The 19,691-nt window shown below is 38.8% G+C and overlaps 1 protein-coding gene across 1 annotated transcript in view; it reads left to right on the top strand.

Annotated features, from left to right (window-relative positions):
* ADCY6 (adenylate cyclase 6) overlaps positions 1-19,691 on the top strand; it is a 1,739,117-nt gene that overhangs the window by 1,523,909 nt on the left and 195,517 nt on the right. Inside the window, exon 15 of the mRNA XM_044083802.1 lies at positions 15,663-15,779. Within this exon, the coding sequence (XP_043939737.1) occupies positions 15,663-15,779 (117 nt within the window). The remainder of the gene's footprint in view (positions 1-15,662; positions 15,780-19,691) is intronic.

Genomic DNA, 19,691 nt, shown 5'->3' with positions numbered 1-19,691 from the left:
TAACCAAGGTGTTGCTTAGTAGAGAGATGTTAGCCTTGAAATAGTTCCTAAAGGTTTTTGGTTTTGCTGGATCCCCAGATTTAATTTTTATTTCAAGTAATATATGGATCAGTGTGGTTTTGTGGAGGGGAGGCAAACATTTGACAATATTAATAGAACAATGATGATCCTGAGGGAAGCAGAATGTAGAAAGAAATTACCACTCTTGTTGGTGGGTCTTGACACAGAGAAAACATTTGACAGAGTAATCTGGGATTTTATGAGTAGGGCAATGAAAGCATTTGCATTCCCTGACACAATAATAAGGTTAATTAGGTAGATGTCTGAGGGATTGGAGGCAAAAATGAAAGCAATATATCCTGTCTGAACAGAGGAACCAGGCAGGAGTGTATTCTTTACCTTCTGTTTACATTTTATTTAGAACCATTGACAAAGAAAATAAGGGACTCAGAAATTCAAGGATATAATTGGTATAGTAATCAAGAACTAACTTTATTTGCAGATATTATTTTGTACCTGATAAAACCAGAAAAGGATATTTCAATGTTCTGGAACATTCTGAGACCGTTTCAAGTCTTTTTCAGGATGCAAGCTAATGAAAACAAAACAAAGGCTATAGTTGTAAACTATGTACTCGTACACAAATTGGTTCAGCAATACCCATATTTATTGGTACATGATCAAATGAAGTATTTGGGAGTATGGGTTAAAACAGATTCTATTATGGCAGTTAAGGATATGTGGTAAGAGACTAAGTAAAAGGTAAGCGCTGTTTATGCATATGGATAACAAGATGCAAGCAATGAAAATGTTTTAAGTCCTTTTAGTTTTATACACAGATCAGGCATATTTTTATCAACCAGAGAAGTTGCGGATAGCAGTTAATAAAGAGTTGAAGGATTTTTTCGGGGGGGGGGGGGGTAAGAGTCAAGTGGAATATGTTGATCCTTCCAATAGAACAAGGTAGTTTAAGATTACCTGATTTGAAGGGGTATTTCAGAGCTGCTCAGTTAAGGCTGCTATACATAGCACAAACAGAAAGTTAAACTTCAAAGTGGAAAAGGTTGATGAAACGAGGGGAAGCTCAAGAAATAATGAGGAGAGACTGAGATTTTGGCTGCAGATCCTTAAGGATAATAACTAACTATACTGAATGTTATATTCATAAGTTAGCATAAAGTATTCTAAGAATTAAGCCAACGCAGGAATGGAGAGAGGAGATTCTGCTGATAGGGGTGACTGCAGTTAGAGGTACAAAGAACAGGCAGGAGGGGACTAGAATTTACTGGAGAAAAGTGGCAAAGGAATCAAGGTATTGGGAGCAAGTAATTAGAGAGGAAGCATGTAATACATTGGGATGGGGCCAAGAATACATTTGGGCTGCAGGCTAGAGATAGCCTTCCTTGTCAAGGATTGATTTCAGAGTATAGGCAAAGAGAAAAGAATAGTTCGATCCTAAGTGAAAGATCAGCATTGGTAGAGTTTTTAGTAGAATCTAGATCAGAAGCTGCTGTTAAAAAGGGATAATTAGTTGGATAATTAAAGTATTACATGATAACTAGAAATCGATCAGAGGAGGTTAGACAGTATTGAGAAGAGATCTCTGATAAGCAATTTACAAAGAAACAGTGAGAGGATGTGTGTATGGCTCCCAAACATGCAACAAAGTCTAGATTTAGGATCTTTGCCTGAAAGTCTTAAATATTTTTATACCCCAGTCAGACTCCAAAGAAATCTTCCTCAGGTAGACTGCAAATGTTGGAGGTATGATGAGAAAGAAAAATGTTATTGGAAACATATTTTGGGGAATGTAATGAGTTGGCAGACTTTAAAAAATCCCTGCAAACTACTCTGCCATAAATACTGGGTGGGCAAATTTGTGTAACTAAGCAAGTTTTTTTTCATTGAGATGCAGAATCGGAATTGCCTAGACCCAGTAAGGCCTTGCTTAGTTTAATTCTGGTGGTTACCAAAAAACAATTGCAAGAAAATGGAAATCAAAGTCTAAACTGGCCATACTAGAAGTAGTGAATATAGTAACGGAGATACAAGAATTGGAAGTGGGATCTTTAGAAAAGGGTAGGAGCAAATTACATAGAAAAAATGGGAATTGTAGGAACAATACAAGCAGAATAATGATTTACAATACAAGCAGAATAATGATTTGGAGGAGGAATGAGGTTTAAGGAAGGCAGGAAGTAAATGAGCTATGTAATATTTGATGGATGATTAGAGGATTATATGTGATGTGTAGTGTTTGCAACTGAAGATATGTCAGTATGTTTTTTTTTTTATTTATATTAATGTACGATTGTGCCTATGTCATAAATGATAATTCAATAAAGATGTTTCTTTAAAAAAAACACCCTGGTGGAACTGAAAATTAAATATGTTGTATAATGAAAGGAAAACTATGTCATAGCTAAAATTAGGAAGTGTAGCACCAAAAAGGATAAACTTCTGACATCAAACTGTTTAGACAGTTAAGAGGATTAATTAAGTCCAAAGCAGTTTTTGAGGTAAAGATAGCATCCCAGACCAACAACAACCATAAGGCTTTCTTTAGCTATGTCGGAAAACTCAAAGGCAGCACATAGTGTGTGGCAAACTTGGTAAATTGAGCCACATTTGCAGAACTGGGAGATGTAGCAAATCTTCTGGCTGACAAATTCAGCTCCAACTTTACCCTATTCTTACCCAAGCTGCCCTTCAGGAAATACCTCAAACTGTCAGTAGGGAGTAGATTTTAGATGCAAGCTCAAAGGCCAAGAATACAGCTTCGATGGGCCCTGGTAATAGGTTCATAGGTGTGTAATAGGCTAATGGCCCTGGAGCCTATATAAGCCTAGTCCAAGAAGATTCTCTGGCATAATGCCGCCCAAAGTTAGTTCCCAGTGCTCCTGTCAAGCAAGGCCACTGAAGTGATCCCCAGGGTGAACTTCCTATTGCCCATCCACTCGTCAAGATTTCTCTTAAAGAGGGCCAGTAAAGTGCTCTGCTTGACGTGAATGGGAAGTTTGTTCCAGAGTATGGGAAGTCTCCGGGTTAGGAACCTGTCCCTCCAGCATGTTCTGTTTATTGTGGTAATGAGGTTTAGGTCCCTGGAGCATGTGGCTTGGAGGGTTTAGGATTTCTTTAGGTGTAGCATATCTAGCAGCTCTGGGTCAGACATGGCTTTGTAGGTCAAGCAGAGATTGCCTCTAAGTAGGTGATAAGAGACAGAGCATAGCTGGAGTTTTTTTGAGTCTGTCCATATAGGGCATGTGTCTAAGGCCTAAAATCCTCTTAGTGAGGTATTTAGGATGCCTCCTAAATAGCTGGAAATATGACCTGTCCAATCCACTGATATCACTATTCAGCCATAGCCTCACAGACTTGCTTCGTGCCATATGAATGGAAGAGTGCATTGGTCATCCCTCTGCACAAGGGTGGACCATTTGTGGATCCCAGGAATTACAAACCCATTAGTCTGATTCGTTTCATATGCAAAGCTATGGAAATGATTAACAGTGACACTGAAAACCTTCAGACACTGGACCCAACCCAGTTTGGTTTTGTTAAAGGCAGGTCATGTCTACTGAACCCAGATTGCCTTCTTTGAGAAAGTCTTCAAGGCAATGCATGAAGGCGAAACAGTGCATACTGCCTACGTCCACCTATCTAAAGCATTTGATACAATGCCCTGTTCAGGCAATGCAAGCAAACTCGCATAATTAGGCATAAATCCCCATATGTCTTGCAAGATAGCCAGCTTAGCTCATAATCAGGAGCTAGGAAGTTAGGCTTGGAGAGGCCATATGTCTTGCAAGATAGCCAGCTTAGCTCATAATCAGGAGCTAGGAAGTTAGGCTTGGAGAGGTCACCTCCACAAAGAGGCCAGTCACCAGTGGAGTCCTCCAGGGCTGTATGCTGGGTCCTGTCCTCTTTGGTATATGTATTTCGGAAGTAGGGACCAATGTCAAGGGCTTCTGGCTTACCAAGTCAGCAGATGATTGCAAACTAGGAGCAATTATGGAAACCCCTGAAGGCACTAACATCTGGCAAGGAGCTCTAACAGACAAATGACTGGTGGCAAAACCACTGCTTAAAACTTAATGCCAAGAAATTCATAATAGTGCCTTTTGATAAGTCAACCACCCAGGGGAAACTATCTTGTTAATAAAACACCCCTAAAAGTAGTCACAGTAGTAAGAGATGTTAGGGACTCCTGTAGGTATTAACCTGGCTTTTGAACAACATGTAGCTAAGGTTATAAGAAAATCGTTCTATGTCATTCCAACTTAAATAACTTATTCTGTTTGTTTTATATGCCTACATTGTTTGTCCATATTGGTGCGACAATTAGTCAAAGGGAACTGTTCGTGGTTGCTTCTTGAACTGTTCTGTAGCTGTTTGCACCTCGCTTTAGCCCCAACAAACGCTGGTGTAATACACCAACTGCACGTGTCTGTGCTAGCTTCTCATTGCCTTGCCAGTCGCTACCGTAGGGTGCTCTATGAACACAATGTTATTCTGCTTTCTGCTGTATTAATAGTTGAAATCTGCTTAGTTTTATCTTGTTTTTGATTTAGATTTGATTTAGTGTCTTCGGAGTGAATTATTATCTCCAGACGGCACTACTCTCTTCTATATTGCTTGGAACAGTTTTACTGGTTATTGACTTAGCCAGTTGTGCACTTGTCTGTGAGTAGCTCCGCTAGGCTTTAAATGTTTTAAACCAAGTTTAACTGAGTCTGTTGTATTCTGAACATAGTATTACTCTTTGTACTACAGTTTGATTATACTTTTAGCATATTATTTTACCTGCTTAGTACCAATTTTAAGTATTGCAGTGTGTCTCTGTTACTCTGTTACTAACTCTTACTCATCTTTCCTCCTGTCTCCAGTTGTTTTGCCCTGTTTTCCCTTGGGACCTTGCCTGGGTGGATACATTTATTGGACTAAGGTCACCTACCTCATCCATACATTTTGCTTAGGCAATATACTGCTCTGCTGCCTCAAATCTCCACTTTGGACATTGGAACAGAGTCTCCCAGAGGATACTAAGAAAGTATGTGTGTGTGATACTACTTGGGCCTCCACTGCTTCTAACTCTGTTTGTTGTTTTGCAAGCTATCTCCCTGCCAGGTCAGCCAGCAGCCTAGACACTTCTCTTTTTCTCCCATCCACTTCTCTCCCATCTCTTCCCTGGGTTTCACCAGCTCTTCCTTATTTTATCATACTCAGCCCCTGACCTACCTAGTTGGCCTAGTGCATTCCCAGCATTGACCACTAGAGGGCGTCCCCTCCCCATTGTCACTACTTTTCCCTCACTTATTTCTTGCTTTTACTCTGCCAATATCTTCATTCCTACTTTCCCATCCATATTACATATAGAATTCCTTACTTACCCTGCTACTACTTACTCTCCTGTAACCTTTGCTCCACTGATTGGCTCTCGATCCTCTCCTGGTGTCTTCCCGCTCCGTTCGCCCTTCGGGCTCACTCCGCTCCCCTACCCTGCCCCCAAATCCCACCCGCCCCCAGCACCTCTAGCTATATCCCTCTTGGAACCACACCTACTTCCTCCCCACACCAATCAACCTCCAACAATTAGACACTCCCCCTACTGGCCTATTACCTAGCTATTACCACACCTGCAGTTACTCCAAATTATCACTCTTTAATTCAACACTCCCACCCACATAATTCAATCCATCCAGCTTCAACACCCCACACTACCTTCCAGACTATCTATACAGCATACATAGTACATATATCTGTCAACTACAATACCTTAACACCACACAATTCCACTTCAAAATGCCTTTAAAACCTTCATGCTTCACTTTATTACTATTACTATCTCTTAAACTGATATATCTTTATTATCTTACCCAACCCTGCACTTCCAATCATTCACTACTTTATCATACAACAAACCATCTGAACCCCACTCACTCACACTCTCACCATCATATCTCTCCCCATCTATATCCTATTACTCAGCTCCTAACCTTCTCATTCAAAGTGTTCTTCTCACAGAAGAACCATATTCCCATACCAAATAAAAATCCATTCACCTACACATCATATCCAAGTCCCTTCCATATTCTTCTTAACTACCTCTCTAACCCAGTCTTCCATCTCATTACCAATCTTTTATCCGGAGATATCCATCCCAACCCAGGTCCCTCCTCTTCTGCTCACAAACCTTTAATATTTACTTCTCTAAACTCACAAAGTATAGTCAATAAAGTCCCTACCCTCCATGCATGGCTCAAGCATAACAACCCGGACATCCTATCCATTTCAGAAACATGGCTAAAACCATCTATAAAAGACTCTGAAATAACTCCACCCAGCTATTCTATCATTAGAAAAGACAGGACCCAGAGAAAAGGTGGTGGAGTAGCTCTCTTATATTCTTCTTCCTTGCTAATTACTCCTTACAACAAACCTATTCCTAAATTTAATAACACCGAACTACTTCTCACTCTCCTACAGGTTAACAAGCACAAACACATATGTCTAGCATCCCTCTATATCCCCCCAGGGGATAATATTTCCACACTTGAAAATATCCTCTCATGGCTCTCTAATAACATCAGCAACGAAACCATAATCCTAGGTGATGTTAATATCAACTGGGCCTCCATCCAGTCTCCAGCCAACCCTCTCAATATCAACCTATATAACTTTTCACAGCTAATCAACTCTATAACTCACCCATCAAAAGACCCCTTTTCTGGCACCATTCTTGACTGGATTCTAATGTCACATCCCCACTATTATTCTGATAGTGGTATTCTTCCTGACCCTCTTAGTGATCATATGCCTATCTTCACCCACCGACTCCCATGCATTTCCTACCGCACCCATAACTACATCACCACCCGCAATGACAAGAACTTTAACCCATCAACCTTCTTACAATCTTTAAAAGCAATTAACTGTAACAATCTAAGAATACTACCATTAGATGATGCAGTTGCCCACTTTAACTGAACATTCTTAGATATACTTGACTCCCAAGCCCCTCTGAGAACTAAAAGAATAAAAACTAATTCTGCCCCCTGGATAACCAAAACCACACTATCAACCATGCGCCTTAGAAACAAAGCATGGGGACTCTATCTGAGAAATAAGACCCAAGAACTCCACATTGCTTATAAAAACCTACGTAACAAAGTAAAAAAGCTTATAATCTCTGATAGAAAACAACACTTCCATACACTCCAAAACAATAATAAAACTAATCCTCAAAGATTCTGGAAGGGGATCTCTACCCTCCTTAACCCCAGCAAACCACACACCCCAAACCCCGACCCAAATACCTCTGACACAGATTTAGCCACACAGTTCAACTCCTTTTTCATCGAATCTATTTGCAAACTCACCTCCTCCTTCTCATGCTCCACCTCTACATCTAATTCACCCCCACCCTCTACCACAAACATCCCTTCCCTCATTACCTCTTCCCCCACATTCTCATCTACCTACTTTCCCTCCTCCACCTCATCCACTTCTCTAACCCCCACATCACCCTCATCATCCTCACACTCTCTCTCTCCCCTCTCTACTCTTTTCTCTTTAAAACCTATACCAACTTCCACTATAAAGAAACTCTTCAGAAACTAAAGCCATGTACTAACGCACCTGATAACATTCCCTCCTACTTCCTAAGTATAGCTGCAGAAGCAATCGCCTATCCTATTAGCATCCTAATCAACCGCTCCATCAATGAATGCACAGTGCCCGAACTCTGGAAGAAAGCTTTCATCATCCCCCTGCATAAAGGAGGCAGCAATTGTAATGTCAACAACTTCCGTCCTATTGCTATCCTGTCCCCCATTTCCAAACTTCTAGAAAAATGTATCCATATCCAACTCTTACCACATCTCTTAGATAATAACCTTCTAACACCTACACAACATGGTTTTAGGCCAAACCATAGCACTATGACAGCCCTCCTGTCCTTCCTTGAGACTGTTAATAGAGCTCACGACTCAGGCCACACTGTCTCTACCTTACTACTTGACCTCTCTAAGGCTTTCGATACTATATCACACAGCCTGCTCTTAACCAAACTTTCAGAACTTAACCTCTCTCCCTCCACCATAAATTGGTTCTCCAGCTATTTATCTAATAGACACCAAGCCGTTAAATGGAAAAAGGCCACTTCCTCTTTCCTTAATACCCCCACTGGAGTTCCCCAAGGATCAATTCTTGGTCCCCTTCTGTTTAATATATTTATAAATGATTTCCACAAATCCATTCCACTCGCTAACATCATCCAATATGCAGACGATTCTACCATTATCTGCTCTGCCACCTCTTCCTCCCTGCTTCAAAAACTTACTCAAGAAGCTTTCTCAATCACAGAACATTGGATGAAAATAAATCACTTAGCCCTCAATGCCTCCAAAACAAAGCTAATGGTATTCACCCCTTCTAAATCCACTTACTTCGACACAAACACCTTCTCTATCACAAGCCAAGATAACACACCCTTGGAACTGGTGTCTGAAACCAAGTTACTTGGTGTACAAATTGACAGTCGGTTCAATTTCAATTCCCATCTACAACTGAATATTAAAAAGACCCATCAAAAACTAGGTATGCTCTACCGGCAGAATCAGTTCCTTACAAGCTCCTCCAAAATCACTCTCGCTTCCTCCTTTCTTATCCCCTCCCTCCTCTATGGAGCTCCATTGTTAACTAATCTGCAGACCTCTCAAAAAAACCAGCTTGCTTCCTGCTATAATAAAATCGACAAATTCGCTAACAGCCACAGATCATCCACCCATCACTGTTCCTCTCTCCTAAAACTAAACTGGCTTGAACTACCCAATCACCTCACTTATATACAACTGACTTTAGCTCATAAGCTCATTCTCAGCCCCTCTCTTTGTCCCTCCCTGTCTTCAGTCTTTAAAATGCACCTACCCAACAGAATCTTAAGATCTAACAACCAAAACCTACTAGAAGTTCATAAACCATCCCATCCCCCAGGCAAACACCTACTATCATTTAACCTAGCCCGCCTTTGGAACGCACTCCCACCATCCATACGCACCACCTCCAACCAGCACATGTTCAAAAAATCTCTTCATACACATCTAAAATCCCAATGGGAATGCTCTTGCTCTCACCCCTCTTAAACATAAGACTACCTCACTCTACCTAACAAATTACATGTGCCTACTGAAAAACCACCCCATATTGTAATATATCATGACTAACTAATCATGTTTACCTTCATTGTATTGTATTGTTTTTGAATGCTTGTAATTTTGACGATAATGTTCTATCTTTTTACTTTGTATAATTTTAGTAGTAATCTTATAAGTACCTAATTTGCCTGATTTTGGAGCTTTTCTCCCCAGGACTCCATTGAAAACGGGTTCTTTTTGGCCCAATGGACTATCCTGGTAAACCAACTGCAAATAAATAAATAAATAAATAAGTAAAGGCATGATAATCTAGGTCCGGTGAAGTCATCATGCCACTGTACTCAGCCATCATCAGACCCATCGTTGAGTATAACCCCCCCTTATGTATTTATCTGTCCAGGCACATGAAACAAATGGAATGTCCACAGATGTTCCCCTAAAAAAATAAGTAAAAAATAGAGGGCATAAACACAGTGTCCTATGCAGATTATCTCAAAGCCCTATCTCTGTACTCTGTTTCCTACAGACTACTGAAAGAAGATTTCTGCCTAGCATACAAGGCATCCTTGGCTCCTGCTCTGATGAACTTTTTGCTTATCCAAATAATGTAAAGCACCAGAACTACTACATGTAAAGATTTAAACTTTGCTTGCAAATTAAATAGGACATGTTGGAGGGGCAGGTACATATCTCAGGGAATCCTCATTCTCTGGGATAGGTTTTCCCTTCCATATGAGACAGACCCCTTCCCTAACCCTATTCTAGCACAACCTGGACCAGTGGATGGGAAATAAATTCACCCCAGTCATACGCCTCTTACAAATAACCTCAAAGTCAAAATAACTCATGGGATGCAGTTGGGTTGTATGGGCTAGGCTTATAAAGGCCCCAGTGGACATTAGCCTAGTATAAACCTATGAACATGTACATTACAACAAATGCACATAAAAATATACAGTACAGCCAAACACATTTACATATAGGATACATAGACAAATAGAACATTGTGTAATGCTGGGATTGCCGTGTGCCATTCTGGAAAATCCATACCATAAAGACAGATGAGGAGCAGTGGGGGGGATACCATAGTTTAAGGTCTGTGTCAAAATCGGATTTGAAAGAAGAGACTACTAGAACTTAGTTAGTATAGCCTAGGATATATGAGAGAGGAAGAGATGATAAATTTTGTAGAACTACAAAAAACTTTGCATAATCTGTGATACTGCCATCTTTTAGAGTAAGAGATGTACAACAGCACAGGAACACACAAGGTGCAAGAGAAGGACCTTTCATGTATTTATTTTGGTGATCATAACATATGTGTAGCTATACCTTCCCTGACTCCTTTGTCGTAATGATATTTGCCCCAGCAGTATCTCAGCTGAGCTATAGTCTGTGTTAGTCTTCTTGTCATGTATAACCAGTGTCGTTGTTGTACTGACATATCTTAGGCCATCCTCGTTTCTTTTAATCATTCACAGCAGTTAGTTAAATTCCCTGAGAGAGACATGTTAATCACTGAATTTGCAGTTGCTTTTCAGATTGCTCTGTTTTTTATCACTAGTTGATTAGATTTTATGTGGATTATTTTGGGAATTGCATGATGTAGTACTCTATCAAGATTTTTTTTACTTTTGTTATCTTTACCACCTCCAACATAGCATTGCAGAAGGCCCCTGTCCTTTTTTTTCTTAAAAACATGTTTGTGGAAGATTGCTTCCTTTCAAAGATTTCCATACGGTGCATGTAATTTGTTTAAAAAAAAAAAAAAAAAAAAAACACTGAAATGGATTGAGTTTTACAAAAAGTTTTTAATCTGGCTACTAAAAACCATCTAAATATATGAAAGCCTCAATAAACTGGTAACTAAGTCACCTGAAGCGGAGTTCTATAGAGAGGAAGAGACACTGGAAAAAAAATATTTCCATCTAGTTACAGGAAGCTCTTTGCAGAAAAAAGGAAAATACGACACCAAAGTGAGATTGAAAAATATTTTTTTTTGCACAAAAGAAAATAGGTCTTCCTCTACCAAAACGTTTGTTAAAAATGCAAAGTTTTTGCTTTAAGAACTTTGCCTGACCATACCACAGACACAGTGTAACAAGACTTGTTTCCTGTAGCAAGGACAGTTTTGAACGTTTCCCCCACTGGAAGTGTCACCAGTAAAAGTACCCTAATTGGCTCATACTATGTGACAGTTTATCTGGGACTTGCCCAAGAATGTGCGAGGTCGTGGTCCTCTAGGACACACCAGTACCTTCACTGTTTACTAAGACACTTGGGTACTTTCCCTTTAGGACACAAGCATACCTTCCTCTTCTCCTTTGCTGATTTAGCATCCACAAAGGCCTCAACCTTAGGTGCTGCTAAAGCAACTCTCCCTGTCCTCAGCCTTAAAATGAAAAAAAAAAAAATGATTGAGACTATGGATTCTGAGGAGGAAATGGAGAAATATTATATCATGATTCTTCTGTAATCTACTTCTTTTTCACCGAGTTTGAGAATACATCCTTCGAGTCTTCTAGTTTGTCTGCAGAAGATGGTTCAGTTACATAAACAGGCAACCTTGTGAAGTAGTACTTCAGGTGGCATGATGAGAAGTCTTCTCCCAAAAAGAGAGGTATTTTGAGTAAATACTGCATAAACCAATGCAGTCATAAATCACCATTCCCACTTTTCCTTACATGCAGAATATTTTGAGGACACAACTAAATGTGACAGTCAATGTCTTGCCTCTAAATAAATGCCCTGACAAGCTGTGCTAAGCCCTGGATCACCCTAAATGAGACCCATAAGGCTGACCCTGGAATGATCAATTTAACAGCAGAGCCCTCTAAGAGAAGTCTGGCTCCAGAAACCGTTATCATACAGGAAGGAAAGTACAGAATGGCCATAGTCTCTAAAACAAGACTTACACCCTCCATGGGATACATTTCTCTTTGGAAGCTTTAAATGTATGATCCTGTTTAGCACAAGCTTTACTTTCATCTTAGTGTCTGATATAGTAGGAGAAAGAAAACATGCTGATGATGGTAAAACTATCGTGAGTAAAGTCCCACACAGGAGTGCAGTGCAAGTGGTCCAGGACAATACAGGGTGCTGCAGAGAACAGTCCTACTCTTTCTCCCATTGCAACTCACAGCAATCTCAGAGTTGATCTATATATACATTCTGGGGGTGTGGGTGGATGCATTCCTGCAGTTAGCATCTCATTTCCCATGTTTTTCAGCTTGAAGAAATAAAGCTGAGGGAGCTGCATTTTGTGTATGTGCTTGAAATTTGTTAATCTTTCCACAAATATTTCAAAGTACCTATCAGGTACCCTCATTATGACATCAGTTTTAGCACACTGTATTATCTGTTAGTAGAACAGTATTGTACCACATATTGCCAGTGAGACTGAAGCAAGAATGAATAACTTGGGATGATGGCTGTTAAGTAAAAACCATTCCACCATGTTAGGACCTCTAAGCTGGAAGATTAGTTGGGGGGGGGGTTGGCAGTACAGCCATTTTATCACAGGATAAATTATCTATTTGCCTTCTGTACTTTTGATTTCATGGTGGTGGTATGGTGTATGTTGGCATTTCCACCTGCCAATATAACATTACGATTATCTTATTTTGGGGTGAGTCTCTCATTTCCAGCAACCATATGTCTTATCAGACAGATATTTTGCATCTTTTTTGTGGTATGTTCATGCTGGACTAGATTCTTGGCAAAGATCAAAGAGTTAGTGTTACTTTTGAAAACTGTGGGTGCTGTATATGTTGCTTATTACTTACTTTAGTAAGTTAGTCTTTGTTTCATTTGTGTATTCAAATTTGTTGTACTTATTATAGCTTGTAATTGTTTTTCTAACTTTTGTGTAGCATTTACTTGTTTGAATTAAGTCTGTTTTTCTTGTGATACAGCTGTATGAAATTGAGTTTTCTTGTTTGCTGGAAATGAGTGACTGCTATGTGGCTTTATATGCGCTGTTGTTTCTTGGACTTCGGATCTGTTGTTTTTCTGTGTAGTTTCTCCCATGACTGGCCCATCTAGCACCACCCCCCCAAGTTAGATGAACTTGTATGATCCTTTACCCAGAGATTTTATGTGTTATCAAGGCAACAACATTCTGGGATGGGAAGGGGCATTGCTCAAGTAGCTGTGAAATTACGTTATGCCTTCATCAGCCTCCCAGCAATGACTGTATGCGTTATGGCCTAACCCTAGACCCTAGTTAGGGGATATAGAGTATACTTCACTGTGGAGGGTACAATGCCTTCTGCACATGGAAGCACTCCTCTGCACACTCACTATAAAATTTACCACCAATCAGTAGCTTAGTAAGGTTAATGCTTGTCCCCAGATCACGAATTTGCATCCCAGCCCTTTTGCCAAGTGGCCTTTTGCAGTACATGGCCAGCTCCACCCCCACAAGATGGACACTCCCAACTTCCCCCTCCAGTGCCATTAAATGCCAAGACACCAGTTGAACCTGTGTTGCCTGGGCTTGTAGTCAGGATTTCGTCCCTTCATGCCACCAACACTTTTTTATATCTTTTAACATGAGAACAGATATTTCATTTGTTCATATTTTTAAAGTGAAGAACTGCTTTTAGATCTATGTTTTGTGAAGAAGAGACCCACAGTACACCTGTCTTGTACAGAACAGGTTACAGATCAGAATGTGTCTTCAAGCTTCAGTGCTTTCAATTTAGCATTCTTTCAGAGTTACCTAACCAAGGGCTGTTTTAATGTCAATATAAGACCAAACTGCCCTCTGCAAATACCATTTCTTTTAGGAGTTTCCAAGCCAGCCTCTGTCATTGACCCCCTTTTGTTCACGCTACTCATAAATTCTTCCCTCATATTTGTACACACCCCTGTTTATCTTCCGTACTGATGATGTATTCTAATGGATTTCCCTCCTCTTCCAAATCCATTCAACAAGATCTTCAATCCATTAGTAGCACTTTATTCATTAGCTACAAGTAAAAGTAATTCATATTACATAGTGCTAGAACAAAATGTATGATCTTTTTGAATTCCACAAAGGTTAACAACAATCTTTAGTGTTGTCCTGGATTGACCCGAGTACCATGAACTTGTTTGTATAGTTGCAAAGTATACCTACCATAAATTACCTTGTAAGACTTGCAAGATAGAACTTGTAAGATAGAATACATACATCACTGATGGAAATATAAATATTGCTTTAGATAATTTTATAGTAAAATGTAGCTAAACCATTTTGGCACAAAGTTCAATGCAGGTTTTTTTTTTGTTTTTTTTTTTTTTTCTTTTCATTGCATGATTTTAAGTCTGAGAACTTGGGTCGTTTTGTGTGCCAGTATCAAAGGGAAGCCTATGAAAATGTGTTGTCTGTAAAGAAGCAATGCAAGGTGGAGTCTTATTAGTGGGTTTTGTCTTGTCCCCTCATTAAGTCTATCGCAGCTGCACAACAGATAACTAGGTTCCTGTATGAATTACAGACTGTGGTACAATATTAAAGTATTCCCTGTTCTCAATTTTGTGGGACATCTGAGTTGGTATATTTAAGCAAGAGGGGTGTGGGGAAAAAGCCCACACATGCACATGCACACACTCTGGAGGTATTAAGGGGTTTGCCATCTACATGAAGTGTTTGTAAGGAGTGGTTTTATTATTTTACATTTGTTTATGCAGTATGTTTTTCTGTACAATAAATGATGTTTGTTATAATTAACCACAGTATTGTGAGATGATGTACAATAAAGCAGACCCATTTCACCATTTGCTACATTAATATGATTTCACTTCATAGACTGAGAGGAAAGAAAGAATGTGTTACAACAAAGATTAAATACTTAATACTGCAGTGAGAGAGCAGTTCTCTTAACCATGGTAGTATCCACTATTTTTAAAGGTTTACCGCAAGTAACTGCAGATGTTACGTTTTCGCAGTGCCCACAAATATATACCAGTACACGAAGCATCTTTCTTTGTCTTCATGCACACCACATATGTTCACTAATGTTAGCTCATTGACAATAATTAGCAACAAACTAAACATTGAGCAGGGTGTGGTGATGCAGTTAGGCAATAAGAACGGATCAGCAGCAAAAGACACGCACTGCACAGTAGACATACTCGTCATTACAGAAAATATGTATGATAGGAACAGATAGTGTACCACTCGCTACCTTTCTGAGAAGTAGCTGCAGCTAGTAATAGTTTAACTGAAGCACAGCGAGTGACAGAACCCAGTGACATAATACTAAAAAAAAACTTGCAATGTATGTACTCGCAGTTTGTAACCCCTCAAAAATGCTCACTTAAAATCATATAGAGAAGTAAGCCTTCACTTATTAACTGAGTAGCAATGTTGAGCAAAGTAGACAACATGATTTATAAACTCCTGAGAAGAGAATTTAGTTGATTTTTTGTAAGTGGTCATACTGAAATGTAGTAATGACTGGATCAGGTTTAACATCTTCTCTTCTATGCTGTGCCTTAGTTTTTTTTCTCTTTGTATTCTAGATTTTTCCAGTTGCTCTCCAGAGCATTTCTCAGAAGATCGTGCAGTCACGGACTAACAGCACATTGGCTGGAGTTTTTGCCATTGTCCTGGTATTCATTTCAGCATTTGTCAACATGGTATGTGTTTCATAGATTCCACCAACATCTATTCCAATTTTTGGCTGTATGCAAAGAAAGTTGTCAGGTTCTACCCAGTGTTACTCTACCCTTTGAACCTTTGCTTATGTAGTAGTTGAACTGGTATAGTTCTTGGGGTGACAGTCATCTGGTCATTCCATTTGTACTGCATATACAGTGGAATGTTGATTGGTAATGGTTGCACTGGAAAGACTGTGTCTGCAGTAGGAAGGATTTTGGTTTTTGCAATGGATGTAGTTAGCAAACTTTTCCATTTGGTTATCTTGTGTTGGGAGCTAGGACTGTTTCTTTTCTTGCTAAAGGAGCTTGTTTCACATTTCCCGTAGTGCTGAGAATTGCAGTGCCGTTAAGTGCCTTGCCTATTTGTTTTACATAATCCAGGCCTTCAAGTGCCAGAGCTCTTAACAGAGCACCAGATCAGAGAGCTGATTCATTTGAAAAGGTCAGCATAAAAGTGTTTTTGGCAAATATAATTACACCAGTCAGTGCAACTCCAATTCTAATGCAAAACTGAAATGGGAAATAAGATGCCATTATTATGGTAACCCAGAGAGGTTTGTTGCTACCGTTAAAGGTAACAAAGTCTGAAATTGTAGCTGCTTGCTGATCCCCATATCATCTTTCACTACCATAATGTTTGGTGTGACATTGAAACACAGCCTAGTGTCTGGAGCTATGAATTAAAACATGTCGGCATGTTCCATGCCAAAGTCCCTGGTTAGCAGTGCAGTTTCCAGTAAGTTTGTTAACATACCTGCATTTCTTGCATCTGTTAACTTGACTGAGTGCAGGAACACCTTTGGAAACAAGACAAATGTTTAACTAAAATGTGACCTGGGGGCTAGTGGCTGAGTTTGTTTTTAAGAAAAGTATTGCATCCTCTATAGTGAGTTCAGGTCTTTTCTAATGAGTGACATCCTCCTCCCACTAAAGTCTTACAGGGGACACTGTAAGTGCAGCAGTGTTCCTCTGCCTGCTCCTTCCTTTAGGATGAGCTTTATCTTACTATAATTGATAAATATATAGGCCGCTGTCGTAGAGGTTTGAGACATCAAACTGAAGACCCAGCTGCCTGAACAGGTGGCAGCTCAGGTAGAAGTAGAATATCCCACTGCATTTATTGAATAGAGTAGGGACTTTTATTAATGATTCCATTTATATCCTTCATAATTTCAATTAGAATAATCCACACATTATTTCTAAATCAAAGAAAATGACAGAAAAAGAAAGAAAAAATTAGACGAAAGCCAGCAATTCCAAAAAGTATTTCTCACCCCATGCCCATGTATCAAGATTGTGCATGTTCCCCTGGACATAATATGAAACAAAGTCTTAACATAAACATCAAACCAAATAAAGTACGAGAGCTTTCCTGGAGTCTTGTCCAGATTCCTTAGCCAGTATGGGAAGCCAGTAGGTTGTATGATTGCTGCCATTACTGTGAAATGAATATTGCTGAAAAAATACTTTCAGCAATTATTGAGGTCACACTTTTCCCCACTGTTGTTCAGTCATGGCTGTGTGTGTGTGTGTGCGTGTGTGTGTGTGTGCGCGTGTGCGTGTGTGTGTGTAGTACAAATTAGGAGATGTGTGAGGGAGGACATGGGGGATGCCTTTAAGAAAAAAAAATGTTTATTGTATTGGCAAAAGGATATGAATCTCCCACTGTAGATACCTCCTTGGGTTTCTACTGAGACTAGGTTATGCCAGTAAAAGTGCTGTACCAGATGCCTTTTGCAATTAGCATCACAACTACGCTTATACCAAGGATACTGACATATACTTGTCAACATGTCTCTTCCATTCTGTAAAACATTGAAAGTGTAAGTGACAGGATTTATTACTAAAAATCACCACAAATAATTTCAAATTAATAGTTCTATAAAGTAGAACTCGAAAGCTTTCTTTTGGTGTATTTTTCATCTAAGAATCTCCAGATTTTCTTGTCAAACTAACAAGAAGAAAGAAGGAAGGGAAAACTGCACTTAAAGAAAAGATGAGTCTTTTAAAATCTATACAGCAAGACAGCTCTCTGAAGAAAGAGATACACTCCATTCTGACAAATATCCAAGACCTAATAACAAAAATGGACAAACTAGATACAAAAGTGGATAAAATAAAAGAAGATTCCAATAAACAAATTGAAATACTGAGTGACATTCTAAAACAGAAAATACAAATTTCAGCAATAGAAGAATCTGTCTTGGATATTGACAGCAGACTGATAGACGCAGAGAAAAATATGGAAACTCTCCTATTACAAAACAACAAACTCATCAATAAAGTAGATGATTTAGAAAACCGAACCAGAAGAAATAACATCAGGATATATGGTATACCAGAAGGAATGGAAGGAGACAATATGATTAATTTTTTGACAACATGGATCCCTAAAACACTAAATTTACCAGAGGTTCTTTCTTTTTGGCTTTGAAAGAGCCCATAGATCACTAACTACAATCCCATCAAACAATAAGAAGACATATCCTAGATCAATAATAGCAAAACTAACGTCTAGCCAGGACAAAGATCTGATCTTAAAATCAGCTTGGGCTCTCTCTCCTATAAAAATAAATGATCAGATAGTCAGATTTGACGAATACTCTACTACTGTTTTTACAAAAAGAAAAACTTTCATTCCTCTCATCAAATCTCTCATCAAGCAAGCTGGTATTAAGGCACAATTAACATACCCTGCCAAAATTAGACTTTGCCTTCCTGAGGGGAAATGAACCTTCGAAACTTTAGAAGAAGCAAACACTTTTATAAAGAAGAAGAATCTGGTAACTACAGAAGATCAAATAGATGCTACTTCAACATTAAAGAGACAAGCAGCAACAAAGTCTGACTGGACTGTGAAAGACCAGAAGAAACTCAGACAAATGAACAAAATGTACTTTTTGCCTTTTTTGTCGTCTCTATTTTAAATCTTTTGAATAGTCAACTAACATTCTGGTATCACAGATTGCTACAAAGATAAACAAGGTAAAATATGATTTTTATTTTCATTAATATATCTATTGCTATTTTAAATCCATAATATAGATATATGAAGTAACATAACTTCATCCATCACATTTAGTATAAGCTGCAAAGTACTTAAGAAATGCCTAGCTGTTATTAATAACCTTTAGTAATTAAAATGTATCCATTATATTTAGCATAGGCTGCAAGGTACCTAAGAAATGCCTAGCTGTTATTCTTAATAACTTCCATGAATTAAACTACATCTTGGATAAAGTATATATTATTATTTTATTTATTTATTTCTTTATTTATTTTCTCTATTAATACCTAAAAAGTAAACCCACACAAAAAAAAGTTCATAAAATATATCTAATGTGACATGTTGGGATTTACATAAGTGCAATGTCTTACTTGCAGTGTGGTTATAGTATTCTATGTCTTGATTTTATGAAAACTATAGAGCCTCCTAAAAGGCTATGTTTATGTTTAACAACGTACTGGAGATGTGTTCATTTAGTGAAGCAAGCATGGCATATTTGTTATTAATAACCTTTAAGATAGAGCTTATATTTTGTGCCTGTTTTAAACAGTATGGAAGTAAATGTGCTTAAACTGCCGTTTTTCTACAGTACAATAGATTTGCAACACAAATAAACTTGCAGCATTTTGCGAACCTTTTTTTTTAATCATTTGATGCATGTTAAATATAATTCCCGCCTTCTTACTTAAATGGTTTTGAAATTAGAGTTTTTGAAAGCAGCTCAAGCCTTGTAATCCATCCACGAGCTTCATTTATTCACAGAAACAACTGAGACGCCTAGCAGGAACTGAACAATTGACCTCTGAACCTTTAGTTCCTCTTTGAGACCAATGGACCAATCGGAATGCTGGAAAAATGGCAAAGTAACTCAAAACATAAAACAA

This window comes from Protopterus annectens, chromosome 9.part0 (genome assembly GCF_019279795.1).
Source record: "Protopterus annectens isolate FY-2018-M chromosome 9.part0, PAN1.0, whole genome shotgun sequence".
Taxonomy (NCBI): domain Eukaryota; kingdom Metazoa; phylum Chordata; order Ceratodontiformes; family Protopteridae; genus Protopterus; species Protopterus annectens.
The sequence above is the reverse complement of the archived record's forward strand: the minus strand, read 5'-3'. Positions and strand labels throughout refer to the sequence as shown.